A 13,296-nucleotide genomic window follows, 5' to 3' on the forward strand; every position below is an offset into this window, starting at 1 on the left:
CATGTTGTCAGGAGGGATCAGTCCCTGGAGAAGGACATCATGCTTGGCAGAGTACAGGGTCAGTGGAAAAGAGGAAGACCCTCAATGAGGTGGGGTGACACAGTGGCTCAAGCACAGCAATAATTGTGAGGATGGTGCAGGTCCAGGCAGTGTTTCGTTCTGTTTTACACGGGGTCACTAGGAGTTGGAACTGACTAGACAGCACCTAACAACAACACTATTATGCAGTCATTTTAAAAAGATACTTGGAAAGTGCTTTTAATGATGTAAGAAATGTTTATGACATAGTATGTAGTCAAAAAAGAAGCAGAATTATATATGGTATAATTTTGAATACATAAAGAGAAGAATACACAGGAAAAAGACAAGACCATGCACCAAAATGATAATTATGCGATTATTTTTCAACTTCTTTATTTTTCTGTACTTTCAAAAGTGAGAGTATATGATTTTTATAATAAGAAACAAAATAAACACGTAGGATTAATTTTCTTGTAATTTCATTGTCCCCAACTCACCATGATATTGTCTTCAACTTCTGCTCTTAAATATGGCCCCAAGAGCCCCAAGTGTTCATTTAGTTCTCCACGGTATACAGGTCGAGTAAAGGAGCCATCAGTAAATTCCTGGAAAACCACCTTCTTGAACTGAGGGACACTGCCACTCTGAGCCCTGCAGAAAACAGCAGAGGAAAAGCAACATCCTGATGGACCAAATGGGTAGAAACATCTCACATCCTTACCTCCTGGATTTCAGATTGATTTAGTAGAATTCATGATGGATTGGAAGTATAATGGGGCAGGGAAGGGAGACAGAGGAATCAAACATAACTTTCAGGTCTCTGGCTTGGGCAAATGGATGGTGATGTAATTCACTGAGATGGGAAACCCTAGAGGAGGAGTAGGTTGGGGGTACAACTGTTTCAGACATAAGGACAATTTTTTATGTTCTCACCTTACTGTACATCTAACCAGCATTTTACATCATTTTACACCACTCCATCCTCCTTGAAATACTCTCTCTAGGCTTTGCTAGTATTTAAGTTCCATGAAAGCAAGGGATTTTGTCTGTTTTGTCCACTGCTGTATTCCCAGCACCTGAAACAGTGCCTGGCACATAGCAGGTGCTCAAAAAAACATTTGTTGACACCTTTCAGCTAAACAACAGATTGGCTCGTAAAATAAACAATATCACCGATGAGTACTGTGTTGTTCTAAAAAAAAAAATCATCTATATGAGACCAAACAGTCAACATTTATCCTAAAGCAAAGATGAGAAGGTGGGGGGGGGGGAGGGGGGCGTGGTTAGGGAAGCTAGATGAATGGAAATGGAACAACCAGAATGGAAATAATGAGAACGGTGATACAATGTGGAAAATGTTACTAATGTCACTGAACAATATGTACAGAAGAAAAAAAAAATTTTTTAATTGTTAAATGAGAGCCTAATTTGCTGTGCAAATTTTCACCAAAAACACAATAAAATATTTAAAGAAAAAATATTTGTTGAATATGGAATAAATGTAGGGTTTATAAACACATTTGAAATATAGGAGAGTCCCAGGGTTCAGTCCTTGGACCTCTTTTATTTACTTTTTTTAACCTTTTAAGTTTCTGAAATATATACAATAAAGTACATTATAAATACAAATACTTTTGTTACATAAATGTTTTTTTTTTTAACATGTTAAACCAACTTTGTAATTCAAAGATAAATCAAACTTGGTCATGGTATATTAACCCTTAAAAAAAAAACCATATTTCTAACCTCATTGCAATTTTGGTTAGAGAATGTCACTGTTTTAGGTGCCATCAAGTTGGTTCTGATTCACAGCAACTCTGGTACAACAGAACAAAACACTGCCTAGTCCTGCACCATCCTCACAATCTTTGCTATGGTTCAGCCCATTTTTGCATCCACTGTGTCAGTTCATTTCCCTGAGGGTCTTCCTCTCTTTCGCTGACCCAGTACTTTACCAAGCATGATGTCCTTCTCCAGGGACTGGTCCCTCCTGATAACATGTCCAAAGTATGTGAGAAGTCTCACCATCCTTGCTTCTAAGGAGCATTCTGGCTGTACTTCCAAGACAGATTTGTTTGTTCTTCTGAAAGTCTATGGTATTATTCAATATTATTTGCCAACACCGTAATTCAAAGGCAACAATTCTTCTTCCATCTTCCTTATTCATTGTCCAGCTTTCACATGCATATGAGGTGACTGAAAATATCATGGTTTGGGGCAGGCGCACCTTAGTCCTCAAAGTAACATCTTTGCTTTTCAACACTTTAAAGAGGTTTATCGAAGCAGCTTTGCCCAATGCAATCTGTCGTTTGATTTCTTCACTACTATTTCCATGGGTATCGATTGTATATCCAAAAAAATGAAATCCTTGGCAACTTCCGTATTTTCTCCGTTTATCATGATGTTGCTTATTTGTCCAGTTGTGAGGATTTTTGTTTTCTTTATGTTGAGGTGTAATCCATACTGAAGGCTGTGGTCTTTGATCATATCACTAAATGATTCAAGACCTTTTCACTTTCGGCAAGCAAGGTTGTGTCATCTGCATAAGACAGGTTGTCTACAAGTCTTCCTCCAATCCTGATGCCCCATTCTTCTTCATATAGTCCAGCTTCTCGGATTATTTGCTCAGCATACAGATTGAAGAAGTGTGGTGAAAGGATACAACCCTGACACACACCTTTTCTGATTTTAAACTACTCAGTATCCCCTTGTTCTCTTTGAACGACTGCCTCTTGCTCTATGTACAGGTTCCTCATGAGTACAATTAAGTGTTCTGGAATTCCCATTCTTCACAATGTTATCCATAATTTGTTATGATCCACACAGTTGAATGCCTTTGCATAGTCAACAAAACACAGGTAAACAACTTTCTGATATTCTCTACTTTCAGCCAAGATCCATTTGACACCAGCAATGATATCCCTCATTCCATGTCCTTTTCTGAATCTGGCTTGAATTTCTGGCAGTTCCCTGTCGATGTACTGCTGCAACCCACTTTTGAATTATCCTCAGCAAAATATTACTTGCGTGTGATATTAATGATGTTGTTTGATAATTTCTGCATTCTGTTGGATCACCTTTCTACGGATTGGGCACAAATATGAATCTCTTCCAGTTGGTTGGCCAGGAAGCTGTCCTTCAAATTTCTTGGCATAGACAAGTGAGTGCCTCCAGCGCTGCATCCATTTGTTGAAACATCATAATTGGTATTTTGTCAATTCCTGGAGCCTTGTTTTAGCCAATGCCTTCAGTGCAGCTTGGACTTCTTCCTTCAATACCACTGGTTCTTGATCATATGCTACCTCCTAAAATGGCTGAACATCGGCCAATCCTTTTTGGTACAATGACTGTGTATTCCTCCATCTTCTTCTGATGCGTCCCGTGTTGTTCAATATTTTGTCCAAAGAGTTCTTCAATATTGCAACTCGAGGCTTGAATTTTTTTCTTCAGTTCTTTCAGCTTGGAAAATCCTGAGCTTGTTCTTCCCTTTTGGTTTTCTAACTCCAGGTCTTTGCACACTTCATTATAATAAATACTTCACTTTGTCTTCTCAAGCCGCCCTTTGAAATCTTCTGTTCAGCTCTTTTACTTCCTCATTTCTTCCATTTCCTTTAGCTATTCGACATTCAAGAGCAAGTTTCAGTCTCTTCTGACATCCATTTTGGGCTTTTCTTTCTTTCCTGTCTTTTTAATGACCTCTTGCTTTCTTCTGATACGATGTTCCTGATGTCATCCACAACTCGTCTGGTCTTCGGTCATTAGTGTTCAATGCGTCAAATCTATTATCGAGATGGTCTCCGAATTCAGGTGGGATATACTCAAGATTGTACTTTCACTCTCATGGATTTGTTCTAATTTTCTTCAGTTTCAACTTGATCTTGTATGTGAGCAATTAGTGGTCTGTTCCTGAGTTAGCCCCTGGCCTTGTTCTAACTGATATTGAGCTTTTCCACTGTCTCTTTTCTAAATGTAGTCGATTTGATTCCTGTGTATTCCATCTGGCAAAGTCCATGTGTATAGTTGCCATTTATGTTGCTGAAAAAAGGTATTTTCAATGAAGAAGTTGTTGGTTTTGCAAAATTCTATCACGAGATCTCCAGTGTTGCTTCTATCACCAAGGCCATATTTTCCAAGAACGGACCCTTCTTCTTTATTTTCAACTTTCGAATTCCAATCACCAGTAATTATCAATGCATCTTCATTGCATGTTTGATCAATTTTAGACTGCAGAAGTTGGTAAAAATCTTCAGTTTCTTCATCTTTGGTCTTAGTGGTTAGTGCAAAAATTTGGATAATAGTCGTATTAACTGGTCTTCCCTGTAAGCGTATGGACATTATCCTATCACTGTCAGCATTGTACTTAAGGGTAGATCCTGAAGTCTTCTTTTTGACAATGAATGTGATGCCATTCCTCTTCAATTTGTCATTCCAAGCATAGCGACCATATGATTATGTGTTTCACAATGGCAAATACCAGTTCATTTCAGCTCACTAATGCCTAGGATATCATTCTTTATGCTTTCCATTTCATTTTTGATGACTTCCAATCTTCCTAGATTCATACTTTGTACATTCCATGTTCTGATTATTAATGGATGTTTGCAGCTGTTTCTTCTCATTTTGAGTCGTGCCACATCAGTAAATGAAGGTCCGGAAAGCTTGACTCCATCCACCTCATTAAGGTCGACTCTACTTTGAGGAGGCAGCTCTTCCCCAGTAGTTTTTTGAGTGCCTTCCAACTTGAGGGGCTCACCTTCCAGCACTATGCCAGACAATGTTCTGCTGCTATTTATAAGGTTTTCCCTGGTCAATTGTTTCAGAAGTAGACTGCCAGGTCCTTTTTCCTAGTCTATCTTAGTCAGAAAGCTCCACTGAAACCTGTCTGCCATGGGTGACCTTTCTGGTATTTGAAATACTGGTGGCATAGCTTCCAGTATCACAGCAACACACAAGCCACTACAGTATGCCAACTCACAGATCTGTGGGGGGGGGGGGTTAGAGAATATACTCTATTATTTTAGTCCTTTGTAATTTATTGAGGTTTGCTATTACTGTGTATCGTCAACTTTGGTAAATGTTCTACGTTTGTCAGAAAAGAATGAATATTCATTGTTGGTTGCAGTGTTGTATATAAATATTCTGTTTGGGATTTGTTGAGCTCCCTGAATCTGTGCATTGATGTCTTTTTCAATTCTGAAAAATTCTCAGCCATTGCCTCTTCAAATATTGCTTCCCCTTCATTCCCTTTTTCTTACCTTCTGGAATTTCCACTAAAATAAGTTAATCTTTACTCCATCTTATTTATTTATTTATTGTGCTTTAGGTGAAAGTTTACAGCTCAAGTTAATTTCTCACACAAAAATTTATACACATACTATTATGTGACCCTAGGTGCAATCCCTATAATGTGACAGCACACTCCCCTTTTCCACCCCTGGTTTCCCATATCCATTCAACCAACTCCTATCCCTTTCTGCCTTCTCATCCTGCCTCTGGACAGGAGCTGCCCATTTAGTCTCATGTATCTACTTGAACTAAGAAGAACACTCTTCACGAGTATTATTTTATGTTTTATAGTCCAGTCTAATCTTTGTCTAAAGAGTTGGCTTCAGGAATGGTTTTGGTTCTGGGTTAACAGAGAGTCCAGGGGCTGTGTCTTCTGGGGTTCTCTAGTCTCAGCCAGACCATTAAGTCTGGTCTTTTTATATGAATTTGAGTTCTGCACTATACTTTTTTCCTGCTCCCAGAGGGAGCATTCAAAGAGAACCAGCTGTAAACTGCATGGTATTTTCTGATCTAGCCTCAGGAATCACACAGCATCACTTCCACCACATCAACAGGTCACAAATTTCTGTCACATCCTATTGGTCGCAAATGAGTCATACTGCCAGCCCAGATCAAGGGAAGGGGAATTAGACTCTACCTCTTGTTGGGAAAGGAGCCCTGGTGGTGCAGTGGTTAAAGTGTCCCACTGCTAACTGAAAGGTGGTGGTTCATAACCACCAGTGGCTCTGCGGGAGAAAGATGTGGCAGTCTGCTTCCATAAAGATTACGGCCTTGGAAACCCTATGGGGTCGCTCTGAGTCAGAATCAACTTGATGGCAGTGGGTTTGGTTTGGTCTTGATGGGAGAGTGGGAAGGTCACATTTCATGAGAACATGTCAGACAGGATATATTGGCTCAACCATTTTTGGAAAATACAGTAGGCCATAGTCTCTTCTTGTCTCTTTTGCATTTTCCATTTGTGCCCAGTATATTTGTGCTCTGGTGTTGTATTTGGCATATTTGTGAAAACAACTTGAGGCTTAGGATGCTGGTTTCTTCCACTTAAAGAAATTTTATGTCTCCTTCTGCCAGATGCCTGGGGCTACTGCCAGTCCAGGACTGGCTTAAATTATGATCAAGGATAGAGGTTTCATGGACAATCTAGATGACCTAAAACTGGGCTGTAAGTCAATACAGTACAAGTGTACTGGTTCACTATTACTCTGAGGATGTGGCCCTTTGGGAAACCAGCTGAAAGTAGGGTGGTTTACATCAACTTTCACTCCCTTGATAATTCCATTCAGTTTCATTGGAATGCTACCTATACGCTTATAACTTCCAAATATATGTCTTTAGTACTGAACTCCAGTCTCATATATTTAACCACCTATGAGTTCTTTCTCCTCATTACTCCCACACTCAATCCAATAGCAATCCCTGTCAACTTATCTTCACATTATACCCCACATCCTTCCATTTCTTTCCATTTTTACCACCACCCTGATCCAAATCACTATCTTCTTTTACCTGGATGACTGCAGTAGCCTCTTAACTAGTCTTCCTGCCTCCATTCTTGTCCCTGTGAATGGTGCTCCCTGGAGTATGGACATACATGGGGGAAGACTGTTTTTGTCTCCCTATATCCATCATTTATTAATTCATTCAACGACATTTATTTAAGCATCCACTATGTGCCAGGCACTGTTCAAAGTTCTGGGGAGATACACCATGAACAACGTCTTAAAAATTTGTGCTCTCAAGCACTTTACCTTCTAGTTGGGGAGGAGAGACAATAAGTGGCTGGACTGTGTGTGTGTGTAGTAGTCAACCATCAAATACTAATGAGAGCTCAACAAAGGTGAGGACTGAGAACTAGTAATGTAAAAATCAGCAGTGACCTTGAAAAGTGTAGTATCCATGAAATAGTGGAGATGAAAGCCTTTTTGGAGTGGATTAACAAGAGAATGGGAGGAAAAGAAGCAAAAGTAGCAACTAGAGACAAGTATTTTAAAGCATTTTATATACTGTTAAGGGGGAAAATGGGAGCAGTAGCTTGAGGGGAAGGAGGGTCAATGTAAGGCTTTTAGTTTAAGACCAGAGAGATAATAGCATGAGTGATGTTGATGGGACTGATCTAGTGGAGAGGGAGAAATTGATAATGTAGGAGAGAAAGGGGAAATTGCTGGAGCAACATTTTTTTATGACAGTAAAAGGGATGGTAGCCAAAAAAAAAAAAAAAAAGAACCGAACGCAAAAGTATGGTATCAAGTGAAAAACTGGAGACATTGGCCTTAGGAGCATAGTCAATTTATTGTCATAACTGTACAGGTAGAGTATATGGGTAGAGATGCAGGTAAGTGGGTAAATGTGATGTTGGGAGTCTGTAAGTTCATTGCATGGCATCAGCTAAGAGTGAGAGGGGGGCAAAAGGTGTTGGAGACTTAAGGAAAAAGGGGAAGATGTAAAATAGAAGTCCAGGAGAGTGGGAAAGTCAATGAACAGGGAAATGTAATATGGTTGCTCTGCAGTAAAAAGGGCTCACTTGAGGGAGACAGTAAGATCAGAAAGTCTTGAAGAAATACCTACTGTTCCTCCAGGCCCTGTATTATCTGACCTCTGCTCTGTTCTACCACCTCATCTCCCATTACTCCCCTCCCCCATTCTTCACTGTGATGATCCTTTTTGTGTTCTGCAAACATGCTAAACTAATTCTATTCTCAGGTCCTTTGCATTTCTCTCAGAGTTCCATCAGCTGGCCTGTTATTATGCTTTAGGTCTCTGACCACCCCAGCTAAACGATCATCCCCTACTCCCATTCTACCATATTATTCAATTGTATATTCTGACTAGCAACATTAAGATTGTCTTATTTGTTTATCTCTCGTTTTCTCCATTAGAATGTATGCTCCTACTCTGCTGTACTCCAGTGCCTACAAAATTGTCTGGCATATAGTAGGTGTTCAATAAATGCTGTTGACTGACTGACTTCTTATGTTGATCTTCCAAATCTCTGTCCCAACCTCCTTCTGCTCCCCTAACAATCACATCCTCCCACATTGCCCTCTGAACCCCCTGTACCATGGAAAACAACGTTCCCAACATCCTCAACTTCTTTGCCAAACACTTCATTTCTTCCTCCTGCCTCTCTCAGGACTCTCTCATGAGAATACGACTTATGAGGTTGATTTTCTTTCTGCTCCCCATTGCTGCTTCCTGACCATGACTCCTCTACCCTCTTGCAGCTCCCCTGTCCTTCTCTATCCCTCCAGAGTAAGAGGCTCATGCCATCTGGATTTACCATCGGCGCTCCTTGGAAACTCTATGGGGCAGTTCTACTCTGTCCTATAGGGTCGCTATGAGTTGGAAACGACTCGACAGCACTGGGTCTGGTTTTTGTTTTTGGTTTACCTCTCACTGTTGCTGTCGTCTTGTAACCTGCCATCCATTCCTCAGCTTCATCTAGACTTTGCTAACCTGGTTCTCAGGATTCTTCTATAAAGCAATCTTTGGAGTTTCACTGCTGTCGATTGGGTGTGCCTTCCCTATTGTTTCAGCACCTAGTAAAGTCAAGGGTTATAATGGTGCAGTAAATAAATAACCAATGGACCCATACCTGTTTCTTAGAGCCTGAGGAGATTTACTCATTCCATAATCCCATAGTTGCTCCACTGCAGCGATAAAATAGTGCCGTGTTTTCTTTTGAAAGCTGCGGGGCCCCTGATTTTCATCCTCACCGTAAATGTCAAAATCTTCCCTCTTCATTTCAATTGAGAGGGCATCATCATAGTCAATTTTTTCTTGCTCTTGCTGAAGAGCAGTAAGGGTTATTTCCCTTGAATGGTGGTGTTTCAAGCCCAGTGGGTTTTCAGTGCACGACCTTTCAGCCTCCCTTTGCTTTGCCCAAGTGGCTTTCTTTCGAAGCCTATCTTGTCCCTCATTTATAGCTGCTATTGCGTGATTGCTTTCACAAGGATTCAGGGGAGAAATGGTGTCCTTTGTATTAAAAGCTGTGTTTTTTGGTGACTCCTTTTGAGATTGCCACTCTTCTCTTGATATCTGGGTAGCATACAGGTTATCCCATGCAAGGGGACCAAGCAACTTGGGGAGACTCTTTTCAGGGCTTTCTGTTGCCCCTTTCAGAAAGGGTACTTTTCCAGGTCTACTTCCTTTACTCAGTTTAATAGCTCCCTGTGTTTTTTGAAGGAGAATCCCTTCCTTGAGAACCAGGTGGCCAGGAGAGCCATTGCTGGTTTCTGTAGGGAAAGGGTCTTCCTGATGAACACGAATTTTAGGAAGCAATTCAACTTTTCCAAATGCTTCAGGTAAGCCTGGTTTCAGGAGAACAGTGTTCTCAAGTTTCTCGTACTTGAGTGGGTCTGTGGCACTTAGGGGGATGACCTTTTCTTGACCTCTGATCACATCCAAAGTTAGCATAGCTGAAGATAGGTCATTTCTTTTGGCTCCTTGTAAGAAATGACTGCTTTCTTGGGCACCAGAACTTTTCTCCCTAAAAGTGTAATTACAGGCTGATGATAAAAGATGAGAAGAGTTGTCTTGGGATAATATCCTCGTCAGATCTGTAGGTCTAACTGATGGAAATGCTGATGTCTTTGCAATGGGTAATACAGAGTCATTTGTTTGAGTGATGACATAATTCCTTATAGAATAATCTGATAAGGGGGACTTAGCTATGGCACTTTTCTCCTTTTCATTATAGTCTATCTGTGTGAGGGTGCCGTGGGTCAAATACTTCATGTCTCTGGACTGCAGGGTTGAGGTGTCATTCACAGTTAACCCCCTTTCAAGCTCTATTTCTTCTAGTGGGGGTCCAAATTGTTTCAAAGCCTGCTTACTATGTTGAATGATAGCATTCTGCTGACTTGGATTAAAAGACAACATTGTGGGGCTTGGATATTTCTCTACCATTTGCTTTGTTTGATTTCTCAAGGCTTCCAAGTTTTCTTCCTCTCTTCTTTTTGAGAAATGGGCTATGTGAAGCCCTAATCTATTTGCTGAACCATTCAGTGACCTGGTATCTTGAAGTACTGATGCATAACTTACCTCATCTAAGCCTTCTACAGTAACATTTTGCCTAGTGCTCAGTAAGAAGAGTGTCTTCAGGAAATTCTTAGTGCCAGTCACTGGAAACACTTGAGGCAAACCTGCATTCCCTTGGATTAATGTTTCCTTCCTTTCTATCTCTTCCTGAATTGTTTTTTCTTGATTTTGGCTATCATTTTCTTGTACATTAGCTAAGTTTGTAAGAAATATGTTCTTACTGTTTGGAAAAATCATTTCTTTGAATCCTGTGTTCTTTGTAAATTCATCCTCTCCTACTGCCACCTTACTCTTCTCTGACAAGAAATTTTGATCTTTCACAGAATTTTCTGAGCCCAAGGATATTAATTGCTTTGGAGTAAGCCCTTGCTCTGAGCTCAGGGAGCTCTTTCTGTGGGTCCTTTTTATCCAATTTGCTGACTCTGGCAAGAACAGCATCTTGAAGAATGACATATCTGGACTTTCTGCATCTAGTGACAAAGGGTCCTCTTTTTTTTGATGGACCATTTCCATATCTTTTGATGAAGTAGTTTTATTTGATACATGATTTAGCCCCAAAGCTGTAGTATTTTTGTCTATAAACATTTCATTACGATTCAAAGAAGTCACTTCTTGAAACTCAGCATCATTTTTTAATATGTCTTGCCAGTCTGATGAACTATTCTCTTTTAATAATGTTGGGCCATCAATGTAAGTCTTTCTATTAGTTGTTGAGTTGTTGGGTGTTTTGTTTGCCTTTACCAAAGAAATATTAACTGTGAATAGAGCATTATCGTTGGTCAATGAAGCAGGTCCATGAACTTTTTTCTCTTGAAATAACCTATCACTCTCCATTGATGATAACTCTTTTCCCAGTGAACTTTCTTGACTACTCATTAAAGCTGCTTCTAACAACATGGAATCATTATCTGTTCCACTTAAGTGCAAAGGCACACTGGACCCAATAAGGGGAGATAACTTTTTGCCAAATAGAACGGTGCCTAGTTGACTACTAAAGTGAACTGGAGTATTCATGGGTCCTAGGGAATCTGTCTTTTCAGTGTCTGATGGCAAGTTGTCTGATGAACTTATTGGTGAAGTCATTACATCATTTGATGAACTGGAAACTTTTAAATCATGTTTCTTCAAGTCTTCTGTTACAGTTGTTTCCAAATTCTCATTTAATCTTAATTGGAGGCCTAGCTCAGGAGTAAATACTGTGTCCTCACTGCGATGGAGCTCTGGCCTGAGGCATCCCACTTCAGATGGGCCCTCCTTATTTTCTATTGCTCCAGGTGAAGGGACATCAGGAATAGCCTCATATTTAGCTTCTTGGAGATCAGATAAGGATAATCCATGTGGAGTAGGGCTCTCTCCCAAGAGCATCAACAAATCACTGGAGGAGACACTTTGTGCTTTAAGCAGCTGTGTTCCCTCTCCAAACCGAGGTTCCTTCTTCTCTATGTTATTTTCTAGAGCTGTGCTGGCCTTGAATTGCTTATGCCTAGGGCTAGGGTGCCTTGAATTCCTGGAAAAGGCTCTGGGTTCAATGACACTATTTTCATTCAGCAAATAGGTTGGAATATTTTCATATATGTCCTCATAATAATCATCAGTGTTCCTGTCACAACTAGAAACCTTCAGTAAGGCTGTCATGCCTCTGTTCCGAAAGTCTGAGTTGTGGCACCCTAGAACCCACAGACCTGGAGATGAGAAAGAATAAGACTCTGGTTACTCATAACCCAAGTCCCAAGCAAGTTCTGTGTTAAAGGTTTTCCCCATTCCCATATTAAAAAAAAAAAAAAAAAAACTAGTCAGTGCCATTGGGTTAAATCCCTGACACATGTAACAGCAGTCCAACAATGGTGGACTCAACTACTGTGTATATTAATTAAATTTCTCCATTTTTACCACAATATCTGTTTTTTTTTAATCAGCCTTTCCTGTGATCACAAACAGGTATAGTATATTTTCATCATCAAAGATTCTGTGTGACTAGTAAGACTCTCAACTACTGTGTATATTAATTAAATTTCTCCATTTTTCACCACAATATCTGTTTTTTTTTTTTTTTACCACCATTGAAAGTTTTTACAAAGGCTAGATGTGATTGCTATATAACATAGTGGCACAGGTTCTAGAGTTGGGTGGCCTGGCTTCAAATCCTAGCTGTACCACTTACCTGTTGTGTTCCTTTGAACAAGTCAGTTAAGCTCTCTAAGCTCCAGTTTTCTAATTTGTAAACAAGGCTAATTGTGTCTACCCCATGATATAATGGATTCAAATCACATAGTACAATGCCTAGCATCCACCATCACCAATCTGCGGGGTAAGTAAGCACAAGGGAGCAGGACTTAGGTCTAGGGTCCACCTAACATAAAATCTCACCATGGCTCTGGCAATAATAATTTCTACTAAGAACAAGATTATCTGAGTAAAGAAATACTATGTATAGGCCAATTCCACAGTGGTACAGTAGATCTATAAGCATAAGCTTTCTTCTAAGGGAAGCCTTTCCTAAAAGCACATTCCACAGAACCCTGTGAGATAATGGGATGCCCATGGAAAAAGGTGTCTATGGTCAAATACATTTTGGAATCATTGCACACTATATCCAACCTAAAACTCTACGCTGAGCTAAACTATTAATCAAAAGGGAATAAAGACCTTTTTTAACATATAAGAACTCAGAAAATCTACCTCTAATACAATCATTCTTAGAAGATAATTAGAAAAGGTTCTCCACCAAAATAAGGGAGTATATCAAAAAAGAGAACCAGGTACCTATCCTGAGGCAGGGTGAAGAAAAGTCCCAAGTTAATAACTGAGCTTGAGCCTGAGGCCTAAAGAGAACCAGCCCAGACTAGAGCAGTATGATATATGTCTCTAGGGAAGGCAGTCTCCTAGCAAAGAAGAACATGTTATATGACAGATTTCTTGGAAAAAAAAAAAAAAGAAAAAGAGGACAACTAA

General features: G+C 39.9%; 1 protein-coding gene across 2 annotated transcripts in view; it reads right to left on the reverse strand.

Moving 5' to 3' along the window:
* Positions 1 to 13,296, reverse strand: part of F8 (coagulation factor VIII) — a 141,377-nt gene that overhangs the window by 39,732 nt on the left and 88,349 nt on the right. For both annotated transcript variants that reach the window (XM_064277823.1, XM_003421705.4), the window contains 2 exons: positions 8,900 to 12,026; positions 519 to 672 (listed from right to left, as the gene is read on the reverse strand). In XM_064277823.1, the coding sequence (XP_064133893.1) occupies positions 519 to 672; positions 8,900 to 12,026 (3,281 nt within the window). The remainder of the gene's footprint in view (positions 1 to 518; positions 673 to 8,899; positions 12,027 to 13,296) is intronic.

The sequence above is a fragment of the Loxodonta africana genome, chromosome X, assembly GCF_030014295.1.
Source record: "Loxodonta africana isolate mLoxAfr1 chromosome X, mLoxAfr1.hap2, whole genome shotgun sequence".
In the NCBI taxonomy this organism is placed as follows: domain Eukaryota; kingdom Metazoa; phylum Chordata; class Mammalia; order Proboscidea; family Elephantidae; genus Loxodonta; species Loxodonta africana.